Source organism: Bombus flavifrons, chromosome 17 (genome assembly GCF_040668555.2).
Source record: "Bombus flavifrons isolate JBK064 chromosome 17, iyBomFlav1_principal, whole genome shotgun sequence".
In the NCBI taxonomy this organism is placed as follows: domain Eukaryota; kingdom Metazoa; phylum Arthropoda; class Insecta; order Hymenoptera; family Apidae; genus Bombus; species Bombus flavifrons.
This window is the reverse complement of record NC_138458.1, coordinates 5530766-5552591: the sequence shown is the minus strand read 5'-3', so window position 1 is coordinate 5552591 and position 21826 is coordinate 5530766. Positions and strand designations below refer to the sequence as shown.

Here is a 21826-nt window from a genome sequence, read left to right as displayed (position 1 = left end):
TCGATCGATGTAATTGGTCGCAAGTAACGACGTTCGATGTGTTGGCAATTTTTGTTAATTTAATAGAAACGATGAAGGAATTTGCGGAGATTACAAAATTTTGACAACTACGCGCATATGTTTGTTATGTTATCGTACAGAATTTCCGTATCTGTGAAAATATGACGATATCGACGTTCTTCTCCAGATACGGAAATTTATTTATTTTTGTAACAATTTCTTTGCCGAGGACCAACACCGGTTACATGTTAAAAAGTTAGGTGAACGTTAATGCTCGCTATCAGTGCACCGTGTAACGTAACACGATGTACACAATCCGATTGCAGCGCTGAAATTTCGTACCTGGAAACTGGAAACTAAAGTCAGTTATTCGCCAAATGATACGTTTCTATTGTATTTAGCCTGCGCGTGGATCGTCCAAGCAGACGAAGTTTCGTTACATCTTAGACGTATTTTCAACAAAGTGTACGAATTCTATGGCGGCTAGGCTGTGGATATATTTATTTATATTCGATACAGTTTGTAAAAATGTTGAGAATTGTGGATCCTGATAGCGGAAATAATGTTACAGGAGCACTAAATTTACACTTGGAATTAATATTAGAATAGTTATATATCTATTTTATGGACGATTGCTAAGATATTCATCGATACACACTTGCACGCGTCTCAGCACTTTCTTCCATACCAGCTGTTAACTGAATTGTTTACATTCCTTTGTTTTCGAGACGCACACACATACCTCCACACACTGACATCCACATACAAGTATCTCTACTAACGCATTTAACCCAGTCCAGCGCAGAAAATGATACATATCTCAATAAAAAAGATGCACATAAACAGCTAGGTGTAAATAAGTGTACAACTCTTGTGTCGTCACAGTAGAACACTGTTTTGATTTCTAATGGCTCGCGCAATGATCTGACTGTAATTAAAGAATTGTTAACGCTGTCGAAAGAACATTTAACGAATCGTGTGTTCTTATCTACCATATTCATACACTATCCGATTAAGTGCAAATATTAGGTTGTCCGAAAAGTTTCTTTCGTTTGATAAGGTGATAAGTAACAATTTCTGTTTTATATTATTTTATCGAATTAACTTCGTTCTATTTCTATTATAAATAAACTAATATAAAACAACAAACATTATGCGTCTATTATTTCCTGATAAAACGAAAGAAACATTTCGGGCAACCTAATATATTAAACTTCACGTCATTTCGTGCTAAACTTTCAGGTGGCTAGGGAAATGTAGAAAATCGGATAGAAAAATCTGCTCACTATAGAATAAGCATGTGTACGTACGAGTTTTAGGCGCCGAAAAGCGAGCTATAAACTTCACTTGGATGTGCCAGAAGCTTCTAGCGAACACGTCTATTGTACGTCCAACATTATCTTACAAAGTTCAAAGCGAATCGGCGATTTCGGCCAGGCGAACGTCTATGTAACGATCCTTTATGGTTGAAACGCGACGATCAAAGTGCTAAGACCTCATTAAGATTTCTGACAGACCTGTGACTGAATACGCCAACTTTGGCCAGCATTAGCGGACGACGGTATAGGCGAACGAGTGAATCGGCTTGGCTATGCGAGTTGTCTCCGACAAGTGGCACGAAACCATCGAAACCGCGACACACGGTATTATTTCAGAGCTGCTGGGCTCGTGTTTAAATTCCACTACAGAATATTCTAACCGGCCATGAATTCGAATTCACGCAAGTGAAATTTCCTGGCTGGAAAGACGATCCAAGGGAATGTTATTCGACGAATGACGAACGTTTCTGTCGTATTTAGACTGCGCGTCTCGAACATTAAAGTAGACGCAGTTTCGTTGACGTGTTATACAGTGGAGCGAGTAATTGTAAATTGTAAAGGCAATGTCATTGTTCGATTTTTCGTAGAATTAAAGCAAAGATCGTTTATAGTGTCAAATTATCAAATGTTTTTCCAAGTCTATCGAAGATTAAATTTCCTGTTGAAATTGGCTTCTTCGCCACTGTCAGTGGATTGGCAACTAATTGATTGCGGATTTTGTCATTAGATCATATTGACAAAATCCGCGATCACTTGGTTGCCAATGCAATACGATAAATCGAAGAAATAGCGCAGCAAATGTGTATGCGTTTCTGATTATTCGCAGCACTGTATGAAGGAACTTACGGCGAGTAGATCGTGTTTCTGCGTATATTTGTACCGAATATACTTTGTAAAATGATGAACATGCACGTAGAAAATAGAATGTTCTTTCATCGATATATCCATTCTCCGTCTGTGTGTCTAAAATATAATATAAATATGCATAAATATTCGCGATGAAAATTCCGCTCCAAATTGCTAATATCTGATCTTGCATGCTAATGTCGATGCATATTTTTGCAGAATGCAAATAGAGAAACGAAATCCGGATAGAAATACGTTGTGCGATTAGAAGATTATATAAATTCGTTTTCTATTTTGCATTTTTTCCATAGTCCATATGTTCTGCATACTTATGTGTACCAACATATGCAAAACATACTGTACATGCCTCGAACTTACTGCGTATGTGCGTAATATATCACCACGAGGCTATTTGTTAAAAAGTAGCCAACTTTCTATCTGGAGAGAAAGCGAAAATTCATGATTCATTAGCTACGAAATACAACGTTTCTTGATGAGATGTGCTGACTCGGTATCGTAAGCTTCACACGGTCCTCATATACTTTGGAGGTGTTTTTAAGCGTTTATTTATTATTTTTCTTTTATTATTTAATTTGTACTTCACAATTTGTCCAGCTGGACATTTGGTAAATTTGTCTAGCTTAAACGAACATTATATGAAAACGAAAAAAATCAAATCAAGAAACGATTTAAAGAGAGCTTAGGAAAAATGGGAGAATATTTCAAGTAGTTTCAGAATTTGGTAAATTCAATGCAATTGCATGCGAGCCATAATAAAATCGAAAGGAAGCCTCGTAAAGTATACAAATAACTGAATTTAGTAACTTTTTCCTGTGTATTAGATAAGCCTTATCAGCTTCATCTAGTTCTAGTTTTAAACAATACTAATTCAGTATACATTTTTGCCATTTCTTAGATATTTGTTAATATTCTCACAAAGGGTATAGATATTCCACTGCTTTTTTTTCATGAAAATTATACTGCAGACTTGCAAGGATACATATTTTGTATCTGTAAGTATACAAATAATTAAACTTATTAATTTTCTCTCATGTATATCAGATAAACTTTATCAGCTTCATCTGCTTCTAGTTTTAAACAATACTAATTAAGTATACATTTTTGCCATTTCTTAGATGTTTGTTAATATTCTCACAAAGGGTATATATATTAAACTCTTCTTTTTTTAAAGAAAATTATTAATTAAACTTATTAATTTTCTCCCATGTATATCAGATAAACTTTATCAGCTTCATCTGCTTCTAGTTTTAAACGATATTAATTAAGTATACATTTTTGCCAATTCTTAGATATTTGTTAATATTCTCACAAAGGGTATAGATATTCCACTGCTCTTTTTTCATGAAAATTATACTGCAGACTTGCAAGGATACATATTTTGTATCTGTAATATACAAATAATTAAATTTAGTAATTTTCTCCCCTGTATATTAAATAAGCCTTATCAGCTTTATCTAATTCTAGTTTTAAACAATACTAATCAAGTATACATTTTTGCCATTTCTTAGATATTTGTTAATATTCTCACAAAGGCTATATATATTAGACTCTTCTTTTTTTATGAAAATTATTAATTAAACTTATTAATCTTCTCCCCTGTATATTAGATAAATTTTATGAATTTCATCTACTTTTAGTTTTAAACAATACTAATTAAGTATACATTTTTGCCATTTCTTAGATATTTGTAAATATTCTCACAAAGGGTATATATATTAAACTCTTCTTTTTTTAAGAAAATTATTAATTAAACTTATTAATTTTCTCCCATGTATATCAGATAAACTTTATCAGCTTCATCTGCTTCTAGTTTTAAACAATACTAATTAAGTATACATTTTTGCCATTTCTTAGATATTTGTTAATATTCTCACAAAGGGTATAGATATTCCACTGCTCTTTTTTCATGAAAATTATACTGCAGACTTGCAAGGATACATATTTTGTATCTGTAAGTATACAAATAATTAAACTTATTAATTTTCTCTCATGTATATCAGATAAACTTTATCAGCTTCATCTGCTTCTAGTTTTAAACAATACTAATTAAGTATACATTTTTGCCATTTCTTAGATATTTGTTAATATTCTCACAAAGGGTATATATATTAGACTCTTCTTTTTTTATGAAAATTATTAATTAAACTTATTAATCTTCTCCCCTGTATATCAGATAAACTTTAGCAGCTTCATCTGCTTCTAGTTTTAAACAATACTAATTAAGTATACATTTTTGCCATTTCTTAGATATTTGTTAATATTCTCACAAAGGGTATATATATTAGACTCTTCTTTTTTTATGAAAATTATACTGCAGACTTGCAAGGATACATATTTTGTATCTGTAAGTATACAAATAATTAAATTTAGTAATTTTCTCCCCTGTATATTAGATAAACTTTATCAACTTTATCTAATTCTAGTTTTAAACAATACTAATCAAGTATACATTTTTGCCATTTCTTAGATATTTGTTAATATTCTCACAAAGGGTATAGATATTCTACTCCTCTTTTTTCATGAAAATTATACTGCAGACTTACAAGGATACATATTTTGTATCTGTAAGTATACAAATAATTAAACTTATTAATTTTCTCTCATGTATATCAGATAAACTTTATCAGCTTCATCTGCTTCTAGTTTTAAACAATACTAATTAAGTATACATTTTTGCCATTTCTTAGATATTTGTTAATATTCTCACAAGGGTGTATATATATATATTAGACTTTTATTAATTTCATCTACTTTTAGTTTTAAACAATACTAATTAAGTATACATTTTTGCCATTTCTTAGATATTTGTTAATATTCTCACAAAGGGTATATATATTAGACTCTTCTTTTTTTATGAAAATTATTAATTGAACTTATTAATCTTCTCCCCTGTATATCAGATAAACTTTAGCAGCTTCATCTGCTTCTAGTTTTAAACAATACTAATTAAGTATACATTTTTGCCATTTCTTAGATATTTGTTAATATTCTCACAAAGGGTATATATATTAGACTCTTCTTTTTTTATGAAAATTATACTGCAGACTTGCAAGGATACATATTTTGTATCTGTAAGTATACAAATAATTAAATTTAGTAATTTTCTCCCCTGTATATTAGATAAACTTTATCAACTTTATCTAATTCTAGTTTTAAACAATACTAATCAAGTATACATTTTTGCCATTTCTTAGATATTTGTTAATATTCTCACAAAGGGTATAGATATTCTACTCCTCTTTTTTCATGAAAATTATACTGCAGACTTACAAGGATACATATTTTGTATCTGTAATATACAAATAATTAAAATTAGTAATTTTCTCCCCTGTATATTAGTTAAACTTTATCAACTTTATCTAATTCTAGTTTTAAACAATACTAATCAAGTATACATTTTTGCCAATTCTTAGATATTTGTTAATATTCTCACAAAGGATATAGATATTCCACTCTTCTTCTTTTATGAAAATTATACTGCAGACTTGCAAGGTACATATTTTGTATCTGTAAGAATCTTCTAAATCAACGACGTTGTACGATACGTTCGTTGAAATTAATTATCCTACGAATGCTCCTCACGTTCACTGTAGCTCTACAGAGCTATGAGCGTTCACGCGCAGCTGTATCTCATTTCGTCCTGGAGATACGGACGAATGTTGCTTGCCTTTCAGCTCTCGCCGATAACATCATTTTTATGAACATTTATAGCAGGCAATTTCTTACGAACATAAAATTCAATTCAAATACTCCGACTATTCGTGGCCAAGTATCGATCATCTCTTCGCGTCATCCGTGCGTCATTAAGCAAACAATGCTATCCAACGGGGAAACGACAGAACCAGGATATTTCCCCGGAGAGATGGGACACCAGTCGAAAATCCAGTGGCTGCCGCGTTAAATGAAACTTTCGGCATCGTTCGAAAAAGAAAAAAAAAAAAAGAATCCACTCGCGTGACTTTCTTTGTACCGTCGTGTATCGAGCCCATTCTTTACTTCACTTCTCCACTGGAGAAAGGAAAAGACAGGGACGAGCTAGCTATCGTATAAATTTCCTTGACAAATGCACGCGCGTTTTAATATTTCACCCCTTTTCTGAATTCACACGAACGAGAATTTCCAACCAATAGCCGTGTTTCGGTAAGCGCTGCTTCTTGCATCGTCCGTAGTCAGAGCTTTCGTGCTTTCTTGAGATGCGTAAATTCATTTCGATTATATAGAGTCAAACAACGATTATCTTTCTGAAAACCTCTTCAAGCTGCAGTCCACCAAATGGAGAATTTTTATTATATTTCTCTGCATATTAATTTTTCACATACATTAGATTCTACGTGTGTATTCGTGTTAAGAACCACGCGATAATAATAGTTTTAGTGGATTCAATTTTAATTCTTCAATTTAGCTCCTCTTCCAAGTACTCTTTTATCGTCGCAGAAATCGTTAACTACATAAAATCGCTAATTAACCTGAAACTCTTATAGAGAGGCTTGCTGAACCCGAACCCTATTACAATTATTTCTCTTCCGCAAGAAACTGCCGCTGTACTTTTCGATAGTAGCCTGCCTTGTTTCGCGACTCACGGCCGGACAGTTACGTTCGCTAAATAAATCGCGGCAGGTTAAAGTGGATCACGCGGAACCCACGAACGAACGGATCTCGCTTACCTTCCTCAGGCATCCGACGAAGTTGTTGATCCCCTTGGCGCCCTGCAGGGATCTCGCGTCGGCGCCACCGCCCACCAACAGTCGATCGCTCGCCAAATGTGTGAACGAGCCCGCAGTGTGGCCGTGTTCCGCGTAAATCCCATCGACGATGGCGGACAGCTGCAACAAGCAATGGGGCCAAAGTTCGTCAGGGCTTTCTCGAAAGTTACGGCGGCGTCGCTGGCTTAAAAACCTCTCTCTCTCTCTCTCTCTCTCTCTCTCTCTCTCTCTCTCTCTCTCTCTCTCTCTCTCTCTCTCTCTCTCATTCACTCGATAGGTCCCTATTTTGGATTAAAGCACAGCCAACTCGGCCTGTCGCGAACGCGGTTTCGCGCGACAGATTAAATCTCATCGGTCGATGTCGGCTTTCGATTCAAAAGAATTCGCCTGGACACGAGTGAAATTTCGACTGAAATTTCGTCGACCTCGTAACGTTTGCTCTCCACGGGACAATTGCCGTGTACTCGCGTTGTCTATGCTCTTTTCAGTTGGCAATTTTTTCCTCCTTCTTTTTTTTTTTTTGTTGGGGATAAGATCTGTTTCCTTTTTCTATTTTTCGTACGATTAATCGTACAAGATTTGGGAGTGTAATTTGTAAAGAGAATATTTTTGTTAATACCGTGACGATTGGCTAGTCTCGGACGTAAACTCTCACGTGGAGGATTAACAATATTAGAGGAAGAGTACAGAGAAAGAACGTATTTCCTGTGTTTTACGGAGCAACAGTTTCAAAGCTCGCTACGTTACCGAGCAATCTCGTATTATCAAAATTCTCTTTATGTTTGTTTCTTGGAATAAACATATACGTGTTCCTTTACTCTTCCTGAAACTCTAAAAAAATTTTGGTCATAATATTAGAATATTTTAGATATTAAAATATTCTTGGGACAGTCGTCTACTGTCTACTCAATTAGGAGTTTTTTCTGCTCCTCCTGTGTTTCTTTTTTCGTTGTCGGAGATGAAAATTATAAAATAGAAGCTCTGTAATTTTATCCGTATTACTATAGTCCATTACGCGAACTGATTATAGGCAATAAATTAGAAGCTGTAACAATCCTCCCTCTCGTAACAATTATTTCTTCGCTCAATTTATATTCGAGGAATTCGCGTGTATATTTCAAATTGAACTGTCAGAAATGAACCCTCAGTAGGAGAAACAAAAAGAAAGAATATCAGCTACAGAAATCGTTGCTACCATCGTTCTCCCACTTATATTATAATCCATGGCGTAAAGCTAATTTATTTGCGGTGTTTTGAATAATATCTTAGCTGTCACATACTACGCATACTACACACACTAGTGTAAAAACATGCTGCACACAATAATCCAACAACGCTGCACGTTGCAGATTTTAGTCTGCAACGTTTTATCGAATTAGGATGTTAAATGATAGAGCGTGATAGATGTTGCTTACTTTATACGTAATTTAATCTGCAACATCTATGTAGCGTATAATGAATTATTAAGGCAAAACCGCCGACGACAACCGTAAACCCAGTCTAACGAGAATATAATTTGCCATTAAGGAGGGTCAATCTTACCCTCACGACGCGGATAAATACATTGGAAAGAAAAACGAGCGGTTGCTATTTCGTGTTGCGGTTAATATCTTTCTCCTTGCTGGTTAACTATCCTCAGTCGAGGAACAAAGAAACTAGCAATTTTCGCATCAACTTCGACCAGATATTATTCCGCGAACTGCACGTTAACGAATGCCTGAAACACACTAAACGCCAGAAGATAGAAAAGAAAAGACAGTTTATTTATTGCATAGAAAATTAGACAACAATTTCACGATAAGCATGAACGTTTCACGTTCCTGGTAATCTGCAACGCTCAACAAATATTCGAGAGTCAGTTGAGAAAAATGTATTACGAAGATGATCCACACGGAACGAGATTTATGGTCATCAGATGCAACACTATTGCCAGAACGCTGATCTACAATGTACACTGTAATGTGCTAATTATGCAAACACAGAGTATGTGTGAAGAATGTTTTATTTATTTTTATGTGAGAAATGACTGTTTTATTCTTTCTTTGCCATTCCTTCGTGACGAGTATACTCGTCAGGAACAACTAACTGGTTAGTAGCATAGATGCGTGTGTATGAACGCATAACATTACAGAAATATTGTACATGTAAACGTGCCTTATTACGATTACGTGAATTGTATTAATTTCGCCAATGCTTCAGGCTGCAGACTGGAATTTTATTGGAAAAATGCTCGGCTATTTCACACGCATCATACAACTTTATCAGAGGTGATAAAACATGCTGATGGTACAATTATCAGTTGTATGTCCGACAGTTGTATGTTAGGCGACATATCGATGCATTTGTAGCAGTAGGACGCGATTTCGATTCTTTCGTTACTACGGCTGATTATGGTCGTTTGTCACGAAACGATCTACTGCTGCTTCACATACAACGTTCATATTTTTTGAGATGCTTGCCGCAAGAAATATGAATGCTTCTTCCCAATACACGGTGACCTAGAATCTGCATGTAAGTCCGTCAGACCGCAACGCTATACATCGTTCCATAAATCAACTCTTACGACTCTGCTAAAACTCATTGCCTCGTACAACAGAAGTTGCTGCTCGAACAGCTAACAATTTACTTGCTGCACGAGTTCTACGATTTCGCGCAATTCCAGTTGTTTCCTTTATCGTAGTCCTGCAAAGTCCATCAATCACACCGGTATATTATTACAAAGGTTGAATATAAATATTTCGTTGAGTCGGTGAATGTCGAAAAAGGGATAGGAAAAGAAAACGAGAAGGCAAGTGCCAGCTTTTATTAAATTTTCACCGGTGACCCACTTTTTATTGCATTTTTTGGAATAATTAAAACAAGACAAATTTCATGGACTGAAAAATGTTCAGACACGCGAGTGACTTGGATAACATCGTCCAGGACAAGTGTGAAAACATAATACAACAAATTTGGAAAAATTGAACGTTATCGGGAAATATACTTGTCGCGGTTTCCAGCGTGAAATAATATAAAACGTGCGCGTTTCGAACGATCAAATTTCACCAGTTTGTTCTATGAATAGAAATAAAAAAAGAATGTTATATAATCGTAGAGCTGCAAACGGTTGTAAAAATATGGTAACGAAAATTGATAGAAATGAAATTGAGAGAGCAAACATTCCGCCAATGGCGGGTTTTTCAAAAAATGTATCGATTATTTCGGTAAACTTTGCGTCTCGATTCCAACAAAGCAAATTGCAACGTTAAAAATTACTACGATTCGCTAATAATTTATTTATTACTCTACTTTACTATCACTAAATTAAATTATCACTTTTCTGACCGACACACATCCAACGATGCAACGTTAAAGTAGCCAAAATTGAAGTACCAAGTAAACAGAAATAACAAAACCGCGAATCAACAACAGCTGGATCGTCGATCGCAACGACGCGTACCGCAAGCTCATCGGACACGAGAAATCCGACACGCGTCGACGATCTGCTGGAGGTGGCGCGCGAGGAGCAGACAGGAAGCAAGTGGCCGAGAAGTTCTCGGTGGAGGGCCGGTACAATATCCGACGAGGCATCGAGCAACGGTAAACATCGTAATGCAGCACTCGAGCTTGGCAGCCGCCTTTCGAGGAAGCCGAACGTTCCCGCCAGCTCCTTAACGAACTGTTCTCTTCCCCTTAATTTTATCACGCCGCCTCTCTCCATCTGCGGCGGATTTGTTTGCTCGCGAAGGAACGGCCAAGAGAAGATAAGAACCCGGGAATTATGAGGAGATCGCTGCTCGGCCGCTGGCCCACGGAAGAGCATCCTCCAGAGCAGCCTAATTACGAGCAACGAACCTCGTAGCTACCCCGTAAGAAGAAACCACCGTGGATGGCGTTAGAAGGTGGTGCTACGGTGCGGCAGGAGTGCGTCGAGGAGATCTCGCTCTCACGCTGTTCCCTTTTAGCGAAAAAGAAAAAGGAATGAGATAACCGGCGGATAACGACTATCGACGCCTTCCCTTCAGCTCGTAATGGACTACTCGACGTTGCGCTCCACGAGAAGAGCCTCTTGTCTAAATGCTAAACTTTATGGGGGCCGTCACAGTTTCCCTCGGTTGCCCCGGGCTTCTCAGCATGACGATAGTCGAGAGAAACGACAGCTCCGACGATCTTACGCGACGGATTTTCCGAGATCTTGTGCCTTTTTCTTCTTTCTTTGATTGGACGATCCAGACTTTTTTCTCCTGCTGCAAATTGGCATGAAAAGCAGCCACAAGACAGTAATCTCGCATGGGGCATTTTGGACGACTCGGTACGTGGTCGTGAAGTGCCCTTTTCACGCCACGCTTTGCCACAGTTACGACAGTTGGGAGGAGAAGTGGCGCTGATGCGACGATCTTGTCTGAAAGCTTTTGGATTTTCTATGGAGTTTTGGAAAATTTGCGTTGATTGGGATACAAGGCGGAGAAACCACTTTACGTGCCACGTTTTGCACTTGATGTGGTAGCTTGGGGAATTATCTTGATTGCGATGAAAGACAGTGGTAGAGTATCGATTCTGTGTGGAAGATTTTGCATTTTGTAGGCAGTTCTCGAGCTGCAAGTTTGAAACGATTAAATTTCATTTGGCTATGGCGTCTCGTAGATTTCCGACGAATTAAACACAATGGAATATTTGGAATTTGGATTTCGACGTCGATGAAGATATCGAAGCGTTGAAACAGAATGGAGCAACGTGAAATTAAAAAACGTGTTTTATCGCGTAGAAAACACTAAACACAGCACACCCCTGGGAGGGGGTTAGCGAGGTAGAAACATTAAACGAGGGAATTTTTCGTTCAGTTTCACCTGTAAATTGATATAAATTGAAGACACGTGCCTCGATTTCCCGCGTTGATCGATCTATCGGCCCAGAAAAATAATTATTTCGCTGACATTGAATTATAAAAATTAATTACCGCACCTGTCAGCGAACACGAAAGGGACAATAGACGCAAATACGTGTGATTCATCAGTGACATATTAAATCTTTAGGAAAAGACGAACAAAAAATAATATAAATTGTCCGTCAGTTTGAATCCATTTATCAAAACGAATGTAACTAATTTAGTTAATAGCTGGTTCCAAAAGATTCCGAATTTCTAGCGTTTCGTTCTAGTCGCTTTGTCATGAGGTTACCGTCTTTCTGTTTATAGAAAACGATGATCATTTCATAAAATAGAAACCTGACCTATACAAATTTAGTAGATAAACGAGAGAAGATTTTGAAATTCAACAATGAATTTTTTTTTTTACAAAAATTCCCCTTTTATTCGGTTTCGACGTTAGGCTCGCGTTCTTCGACGACTCTGCGTTTGATGGTGCACAAAATTTGACAAATTCGTCGCCTATTTTCGAGAAACGTATTCGCGAACCTAGCGAGTCGCTGAGAACGAAGAAATCGACGAAACTGGTCTCGTCACGCTTTCCTCGCGATTTTCCCATTTACTGCACGATAGTTGCGAGTTAGTTTATCATCCGCGGAACAAATTATTACAATGGAACGTCGAGAAGAAGCAAATCGGTACGAAATTGCTTAAAATGCGAAACTCTTGCTTGGACCTCGCTGATTCTACGCTCGCCTTAAGAATATCCTGCGAGTGTACCACACGGAACTTCGTTTCCTGTTCGCGTTGGATTCTGAGAATTACCGTACGAAATCCAGACCGGATTGATTGGCTTAATTAAAAAGTTTTACGCTGGTTTCGCCACGAGCCAGGATTTTCCTCCGGCTCTAAGCCGATATTACTCACCACACTCACCGCTAACCTTCGACGCGATTAACCCCGTTGTTTAATTCCTCTGCGCGTGGAAAACAGTTACCGCGAAACGGCAAGGACCCTGTGCACACGCCGAACAACGTTGTTTCGTTGTTCCACTGGATTTGCAAAATCCGCAGCTGTAGATGTAGATGTTCAAGAACTGGCTATCTTCCGGACATTTTTCGAGCTCTTGAAAATTCATCCAATATTACGAATTGCACGAACCTACTTGGACCGAGTGGTCGATTAAGCTGCTTAAGACTTAACAAACAAATAGAATTTTCTACGACTTAACGAAAAGATCGAATATTTAACTATTCGAAACTGGAAAGATCTATTTACAGATGCAGATCATTTTATCTTCGCTCTGATAAATTTAAATTATACTATTTACGTATCAAAAGTAAAATTATATTACGCGTAACGAATGGGAAAATCTTCGACGAATTGAATAAAATTACAATCGGGTAAAGCATCGACAGAACTATCTGTCTAAATCGTGTAAGTTTGAGTTTAATTAAAAACCGAAAGGGAAATCTGCATACAGATTGATAGTCCTGTCAATTTATTTATTAATCGCGCAGTTTGAAAAATTATACGGAAGGACCATGGAATTTTCTATGGTTGGGAAACCTATTTTGTGAAATATTCTCATTCAACGACAAGTTGTTACTCGAATCTGGCGCGCTCTTACAACGCTGTATTCGTTCGCGACGACCAACCAAATGAGTGACAATTCCGCTTCGCATTATCGTGGAAAAGTTACACAGGAAAGTTGTTATGAAAGCCGTCGCTGGAAAAGCTGGCGGGAGCACGCGAACGTCGGTGAGAGAATATCGAAGTTTATTTTAGAGGCCAATCGAAATTCGTTGGCAGCCGAGCAACACCACGCAAGTCGACTGTTCCAGGGTCGCACAGCTTTCAAGCTGCCTCACAATTAAAACTTACACGCGCCACAATCAGCGCGCGGCACGGAAGCAACCCTTGTCTCGAAACTTGGCGATATTATAGCCGTACAGACGACCGATCTTCCAAGTGGAAGTTCAGTGCGAGATAAGCGCAATCAACGAGCCCGTTCCTTTCGTAATTGCACGCTAGTGTAATGAGGTCGATGTTCGAGCAATTCCTAAGATTTCAACTTTCTCCGTGACAAGATAAGAAAAGTTTCGTAAACCTATTTATAAATTTACGTCGCGTACTTTGTTCCATTTTGTCCATTTCTTCCATTTTTCTTTTTTCTACAGTTGCACTGTCGATTATCCAAAGTATAATACGCAACTGTAATGTCAGAAATTGTAGAAACTTGGCGTTGAGAATTCTTTCGTCGCTTGTCTCGAAGCGATCGAAATCTTCTCGCTAATCATCGACGATGGAAACTCATCCGGAGCGGTGGTTAGCGAGAAATTGGATGAAATGGTCGAACGGGAAATGGAATTGCCGCGGCTCTTTGTCCTTCTGCTAAATTGCTGCAAATTGTTACCATTTTTTATTTCTGTTTGTCGCGGAATGTATCGTCGAAATGAAAATGGCCGGCGGAGTGCAGGGGCGTCGTTAAATCGGCAAAATTACACGGGACAGAGGCCGTTCAGAATGATTTTACACGGCGGTTGTGCCATTTTAAATACTCTGCAATTTGTATAAAATCTCGATTTCTCGCGAGCACTCGACTTTCGTTCGAAAGAGAACAAATTTTCCCTGCAATCTCGTCCATTTCGTTTTAACGCGTAGTTTTCAACCGTAAGAACAGCGACGCCTTCTTTCCTTTTTTTCACTCTTTCTTCGTTATCTTTCGTATCATTCGAAAATCCGATTACAAGCGACTGGCCAATGATTATTTATCCGACCATTTTCACGCGAAGTTGTTTCCTTCATTGGATCTACGTAACTTGGAATATTAATCACGTGGCAGATTCACGAGATATTCGTAAAGAGTAACAGAATGAATAATATAGAGCAATTCTTGCGAAAAGATAAGAAGAACATACAGAATAAAATTATTTCGTCCGAGGCTTAGTTTTCGAGAAAATCAAGTTCGAGGATTTATCAAGTAGACTGGAACGTGGTCAATTCCAAGCTGAATAGGAGAAAATAAATCGCTGGAATTTTATTCTACGTATGGATATAAATCGAAGATATAAAATACAATTTTCTACCAATCAAACTTGCAGCTTCCGCCAAAACTTTTCATGCCAAAGGAGCGTTAAAAAGTATTCGAAACATTTAACTGGTAAGCAGTTCTCGAAACGAGGAATCTTCTACTTCCAAACGATTTAATATTCTTTTAATTTTCCACGAATTTAATATTCTTTTATTCCACATGAAAATTATACGTCGTCGTGTAAAATTACGTAATCGATATCAATATTGGTACCTCCACATACTTTCATTGGCTACTTGTGAACATATTGGGTGGTCCGAAAAGTGTCTTTCTTTTACAGACACGTCTTTTACAACGACGCATCTTTATCCAAACGTGAAACCTAATCTGTCGAACGTTGTGATTTTTATCTTGATAGAACAAAATGTATCATACGTAATTCGATAAAATAATACAAAAGGAAAAATGTTATATATTATTTCCTTATGAAACGAAAGGGACTTTTCGGACGACCTATTATAAGAAACGCGTGTTTTGTTGTAATATTAATCCAATTGGAAAATGTTTCGCACCACGCAAGATACGCCAGCGTTAATATATTTACAAATATATTACACGTATTAGAAGAAACTCGTGTCTCGATGTAATATTAATGCAATTTGAAAATGTTTCGTACCACGCAAGATACGCTGGTGTCTATATATTTACGAATATATTACGTACACGTATTACAAGAAACTCGAGTCTCATTGTAACATTAATGCAATTTCGAAATATTCTGCAGCACGTACGATACGTACGTAAAAACTTGTCACGCTAAATGTTCGATTACTTGCACGAGCTGTATGTTAATCTCGCACGTGCCACTGTATATTAACACTAGAACCACTGGTAATTAACACGAAGCTATTTGTACCGAACCAGTGAAAAAGACTGATCTTTAAAAAATACGTAATAATAGAATATTTTTATATTTATTGATTTATTACTTTCTTACAGAAACAATTCCATGTTATATAATACATTTTTGCTATTATTAATCCATCTGCGACCATGACCGACCTAAACGAGGGTTGGCACATTTATAAAATTGTAGAACCAGTGTTTTGACTGCTGTGGCATTTCTAGCGTCAGCATCTAGCGATCCAGCGATCGACCGGAATTTTCCTGATAACTGATATCGTCGTATCGAATGATACGCGGAAAAAATTTGAAAAAACGCGTGGCAAGTTGTAGACAACGAGGAAACTGGTTAATTGGGGTCCGATAAACAGAGTGCAGGACTCCTGTACACTTTGACAAGTACCAGTTATTCTCACTGCTATTGGTATAAGTAGCCTTGATACAAATTATTTTCAGTTTGAATACATAAAAACAAAATAAAATCCATTATATTATTCTTCCAGTTATCGTTGCAAAAGTCATTACATTGCAACACGAAGTAGGAATTTGAAAATAAAATTGTAAAATCAGTCGATTCGACTGGCGTGGTAGTTCCAGCGTTAATCTCATCGAATCTGCTGTTCCAACAGATCCTACCGTCTCTCTATCGTGGAAAATCGCGCAAAGTATCGTCGCTTTCGCAATATCTCTGCCAAGTCTTATAAACAAAATGCGCCAGGAGCGCGTAAAAACTAAAGAAATGAAAAAGCTACGACACCGTAACTCGTGTTATAACGCTGATATCCATAAAGGGGAAGGAGTTCTCGATGAACTCGTTCGACTGTTCGTTTTATCTAAACAACCGCGCGAAGGAGCATAAGAGGACGAGAGGCTGGAACGATAATGGCGGTTATTAAAGCGCGATTTTGCAGGGATACGTCGGCGTTCGAATAATTTTATTAAAGTTCACCGATCAATAGCAATGGCGGGACGATTCGCGCGCTGGAACGAACCGCTGGAAAATTGCGATGCAAAAGTCGTCGAGGTCCTCCGCGAGCCGTATTTTACGATGCCGTTAGAAAGCGGCGATTCTCGAGTTTTTTTACGCGGTTTTTATGCGACCGCGGTTCGCCGACGTCGCCTCGACGGAAGAACACGGGGGAAAAAACAAGTCTGCGAGAATTTTTCCCGAGCTTTGCTCGTATTAAGCTCGTTTACAAAAGCTGGTCTCGCCGCTGCTTCGGCCGCCCTCTAACCGAAGAAAGCCGCTTTGTATACAACCGTCTTGACACGCGATTCAATTTCCAGACCGCTGGAAAAATGTCGCCTGCGAGACTGTCTGCTTATTTTACGTTTTTCCAAAGTTGGCGGAAATTCGCAGATCACGTGGTTAAAAATTGCGTTACTTTCGTCGCTACGTTTGCTGGCGCGCTATTTTTATTTCCGCCAGTGATTTACACGGATAAGGATAATTCCTCGCGATTTTCTTTATGCGAAAAACGTTTTTGAGTTTCAAATTTCGCGCTCACTGCGATTCCTCGGCTCGTACATCGTTTTTGTGATATTAACTTCCGACATTAGGCTGTTTCAGATCGCATTTCTTAGCGTTTCGACGTATGAAATTTCTGTGACAATAGAAAATTGCAGTCAATTATCGTTTAAACAAGTGGCCTAGTTTCACTGGTTTTAACGTACATTTAATTACGATAACATTAAATTAAAAAGTAATTTACTGGTCGATCAAATTTCTGATAAATCCTTCGCTTATTCTTCGGCTCCTCACATATTCCATTTTCTGCATCCTCATACGCGTTCGTCTGCCAGCTAAAGATATCAGCGAATGGCTAAGTTGTAAATTGCAAATTATAGGATTTTCCGCCTTTATTATTAAAATTATTGTTGCTAAATGAACGTGTAAAATGTGCACTGTTATTACGTATATTACGTATGGAAATTCGTTGGCATCAAATTTTCCTGCTCGTACGTACCGTTGCGCATGGTCGAAAAGAGCGCAGTTATGAGAAAAGGGACAAAATAACAGCAGCTACGTTTCTCATTTTGTAATTCCCACATTTCGTTATTATTCTACGTCTATTTTTTTACGAAACAATATTATCTTTATTTTAAAGCCAATCTTCCTTCCCTCGCGGACCTCGCTGTATATTTTCTTCCTTCGATATCGATATTTTCTTCTCACCGACTGTTTAAAATTGCCACGCTACTCGTAATTCTCGAAAATCAACCGGCACGAGAATCGACAGCAATCAATTTCAATTTCATCGAATGTCCAACGTGGCCGTATTTTCAATAAACTTTTCCACCCTTCACCTTCCACGCTGTACCAGATAAGAGTCGACCGTGATCCGTTATTGCGTATACCGTTTCAGGCAAACGTCAGCTTTCACGTGTCACGTTAGCTTTCGGGAAATCTTGCTCGACAAGTAAATCGCGTTAATCAATTTCCTAGCGACTACGTTTGACGTTTCTCCGCCAACTTTTTCCGCCGTCTGCGGCGCAAGACGTGCCGCTGCTATACACGTGTCCCGCTGTCGTTCGGTTGCGCGAAAAGTCAGCGGCCAGGCGTAAGGAAAGTCGAAAGTTTTCCTCGTAAAATCAGCATTCGAGTGTCCTATTCTATTTTTTTTTTTCTAACGATATCTTGCCGCCGGATGGCGCTTCTCTGTTTCTCTTAACGATAAACGCGTTCGAGTCTTTGTAGACGTCAGCGTGTTCAGCTGCGTGGAATCGAAGAGCTTTGGAAAAATGAAAACAGAGGATATTTGGAATTTATCACATGACGTGGAATATCCAAAATGAAATGTTCTTTCGTTTAACATTATTACCAGGCTGTGGATATTTGTGGATTTTCGCGAAATTAAAAGCTGCACAAATACACGCGAAGCATGTAACGCGCGGGAATATCCGAAACAGGGAATTTCCTGCGATATTTTCATATTTGGTTTATCGACGGACTACCTTTATATTCGATAATAGAGGAAGATGGTAAAAATCCGCGGTCCAATTATTTCATTAAAAATCCATTGGCATCTCTTTCGTAAATAAAACTGCGTTCGTTGTGCCTTTTTCCTCCTCCTCAAATTTCCCTCCACGAACCTGTTCAAATCCGCGTTCCACTTACGCACCGATAGATACTTTTCCGTTGTGACCGACAGAGTTCAGCTCTGACCTTTTCGCCGAGCTTTCGCCGTAAGAGCCGTTTAACGAAAGAAATATCAGCGACGAGTGGAATTAATCGCGTTAAGCAATTTTCCAGGCTGCGGAGGCGTCGCCGCGGCATCGCAACTCCGATTCCGTAGGTGGACTGCTGAATACGAATTAGCGAACTCGAATGGAAACTGCGCTGTCCGATGGAAAACAGGCGGAATGGAGAAAAGCGAGAGGAGAGCCGAGAACGTATGGGTTTGCGGACCAAGTAAATTACAGCGTTGGGCTTGCAGCGTGCAGCAGTTTACTTGTTTCATTAATTCTCCCTCTTTCCGCCTCGTGCTTCGTGTTGCTGTTTTCCTTGCTTCCTCTTTTTTCCTTCTCCCCACTGGTTTCCTTATTAGTTACGCTTTTCCCTTATTACCCTGTCACCCTTTTACGGGCTTCGTCTTTGTCTCGTCTTAACGACCCTTCCTTTCCACTTTTCCTTCCCGAGTCTCCCGTAGCCTGCTCGTACTTCTTTCGAGCGTCTGCCTTTCCCTCTTCAATTTTACTTTTGTTCGTCGAGCAGGAAATTTTGTTCAGGCTGTTTGCAATTTGCTAAACTTAAGGCTAACGAGGCTATGAGTAACTGTAAGGGTTGCAGAAGTATATCCCAGGTTCGTGGAAGTTTGTGCTTCAAGTATATGGAGAAATTAATAGCACGTGGCGATCAAACGAGTATTTTATAATTTCGAATGGAATTTGACGTGTTTTATCGACCTCAAGCTTCGTGTAATTTCTGGTAAATTTATTACCAGAAATTTATTATAAGTCTAATTTTATTTAACGCCATGTCACAATTAAATGTGAAATGATCGTGAAATCATTCAAGGGAATTAAATGGCAATTTTTGTGAACGTAAACAATTGGAAATGTAAAAATGTGAAGTCCAATTTTATGTAACGCGATATCACAATTACATGTGAAATGTAAACAATTGGAAATGTAAATATGTAAACTGTAATGCACACAATTGCGCCTGCAACGAGATAAATTTTCAACATTTTTGCTTTTTAATCCTCTTAACAATCGCCGTTTAACATACACCGCTCATAATTCTCATGCCTGAAACCTCGAGTTTCCTTCAGTTTCACTCATCCGCGTCATCCATTGCTCCCCATTTCGCGTCACTCATTTTCACGCCTCCGCGACACTCATGCACACCCTTCCACCATTTCTATCCATCTCTTATTTATCTCCATTTTCCATTTCATTCGCCCGTTTCCATCTACCATCGGTCTCGGCCATCTCGTCCCCCTTTCCATTTCTCTTTTCGCTTCCACTTTCACGTTCCAGCCTTTCGTTCGCCGTCCTGTCGTCAGCTACCCATCTCTTTCCCCGGCGGCTTGTTTTTCAGCTCTGCCAATTTCCAACTCGCCTCTTTCCATTTTCCATTATTTACCTCCGCCTCCTACTTCTTTCATCCTCAAATAAACCTGTCATTCTCTAATTTCCCAACGTTCTAAATCTTGCGTCGCGCTCACTACGCTTTCTAATCTTCTCATTCGCCAGCTCTGTTACTCTCTCGCTTTAGCGTTTACTGTCTTGTTTGGTCTCTAGTCACTTGGGCAACGTAGATTTATTTGATTCTCAATTTGGATAATTTATCCAGTTGGCTTATGAACAATTGCCACGTTTTAAATTATCTCTCGTTATCACAAGATTTTCCGCTGTTAGTGGCGCGATAAGTATCGAAGTACGAAGTCTATTGCTGTGTACGCGTATCGTAATTCGCTAAAGAACCGCCAGTTGAATCGAGGCCAATACATATTAGGTTGTCCGAAAAGTTTCTTTCGTTCTATAAGGAAGCGATAGACGCACAATGTTTTTTGTTTTATATTAGTTTATTGAATTATGCACGACCATAATAATAAAAATAGAACGAAATGGACCATACCTAATTCAATAAAATAACGTAAAACAGAAATTGTCGCTCATCTATTATCACCTTATGAAACGAAAGAAACTTTTCGGACAACCTAATACATTGATGATATTCTCTTCTAACTGCATTATAACAGACGTTTCTCACAACGTTGCATGTGCATGTTACGCCTGTCCAATTTTCATTTAGAAACTGAAGATAAACAAGCAATACTGACGCGTACATAGATGTGTGTACATAGACGCACATCTATAGGCAGAGTTCAGTGTAGTGGTATCGACACTTTTTCTCGAATATCCTGGAAATTAAGTCCAGTCCATGTAGGGAAAAATGATTGAAAATATCGATTTCTGCAACATACAGAGAAATCATGAAGATCGTAGCGAGCTTTCCTACAGTTTCAGCAAAGTTGCTAAATTTATGCCGCATATTATGACGTTCAGCATTTTCCACTGCTTCGATAACTTCAGCCCAAACTGTGTCAGATTCCGCCTGTATGTCTTGGCAGCCGTCGTTCTCATATTTTCTTTCATCTTGCCAAAGTATCTGGTCCGCTGTGTGGTTTTTCATACTTTGGTTAACGCGAGGAATAGCGCGACCATGTTCGGTAATCGCAGCGCGCTTCCACACGCGGCTACGGTGAACGCGTCGCTGGCCAGAAAATATTCGCGAGCTCGGGCGAGACGAAATCTCTCGACAGCGTTTCCTCTTCGTGGCGCGATTATGCTCGCGGCCCGGCATTATTTGTTGCGCCTGGAAACGACCGACAGGGAAAATACGCCGGAACCCGGCCACCAGATTGTGTACGAACATGTGTACGTAGATGGGAAGGCGGATGAAGCCACGACGAGACGAAGAATTGCAGAGAAGAATGTTGGACGCTGCACGTTCTTCGCACACTTGGCACCAGTGTTCTTAATCTTCCTGAGGTATCTGCGCCACATTCTTTCAAATTCTAGGTCGTTTCTCTTGAATTGTATAAAATATCGTTGTTGATCACCTTCTAAGTTTTCTCTGCTATTTCTATAGCTATAACCCTTGGCGCTCTTACGACGAGTGTCACTCACCAGATATCAGTTTTTATCT

The 21826-nt window shown here is 38.5% G+C and overlaps 1 protein-coding gene and 1 long non-coding RNA gene across 12 annotated transcripts in view; one reads left to right on the top strand and one right to left on the bottom strand.

Moving 5' to 3' along the window:
* Nrx-1 (neurexin 1) overlaps positions 1 to 21826 on the bottom strand; it is a 629819-nt gene that overhangs the window by 253923 nt on the left and 354070 nt on the right. For all 11 annotated transcript variants that reach the window (XM_069131031.1, XM_069131033.1, XM_069131034.1 and 8 more), the window contains one exon: positions 6851 to 7009. In XM_069131031.1, the coding sequence (XP_068987132.1) occupies positions 6851 to 7009 (159 nt within the window). The remainder of the gene's footprint in view (positions 1 to 6850; positions 7010 to 21826) is intronic.
* The window catches only part of LOC138188896 (uncharacterized), a 109969-nt gene that overhangs the window by 33802 nt on the left and 54341 nt on the right, over positions 1 to 21826 (top strand). The gene's annotated exons all lie outside the window — the stretch shown is intronic.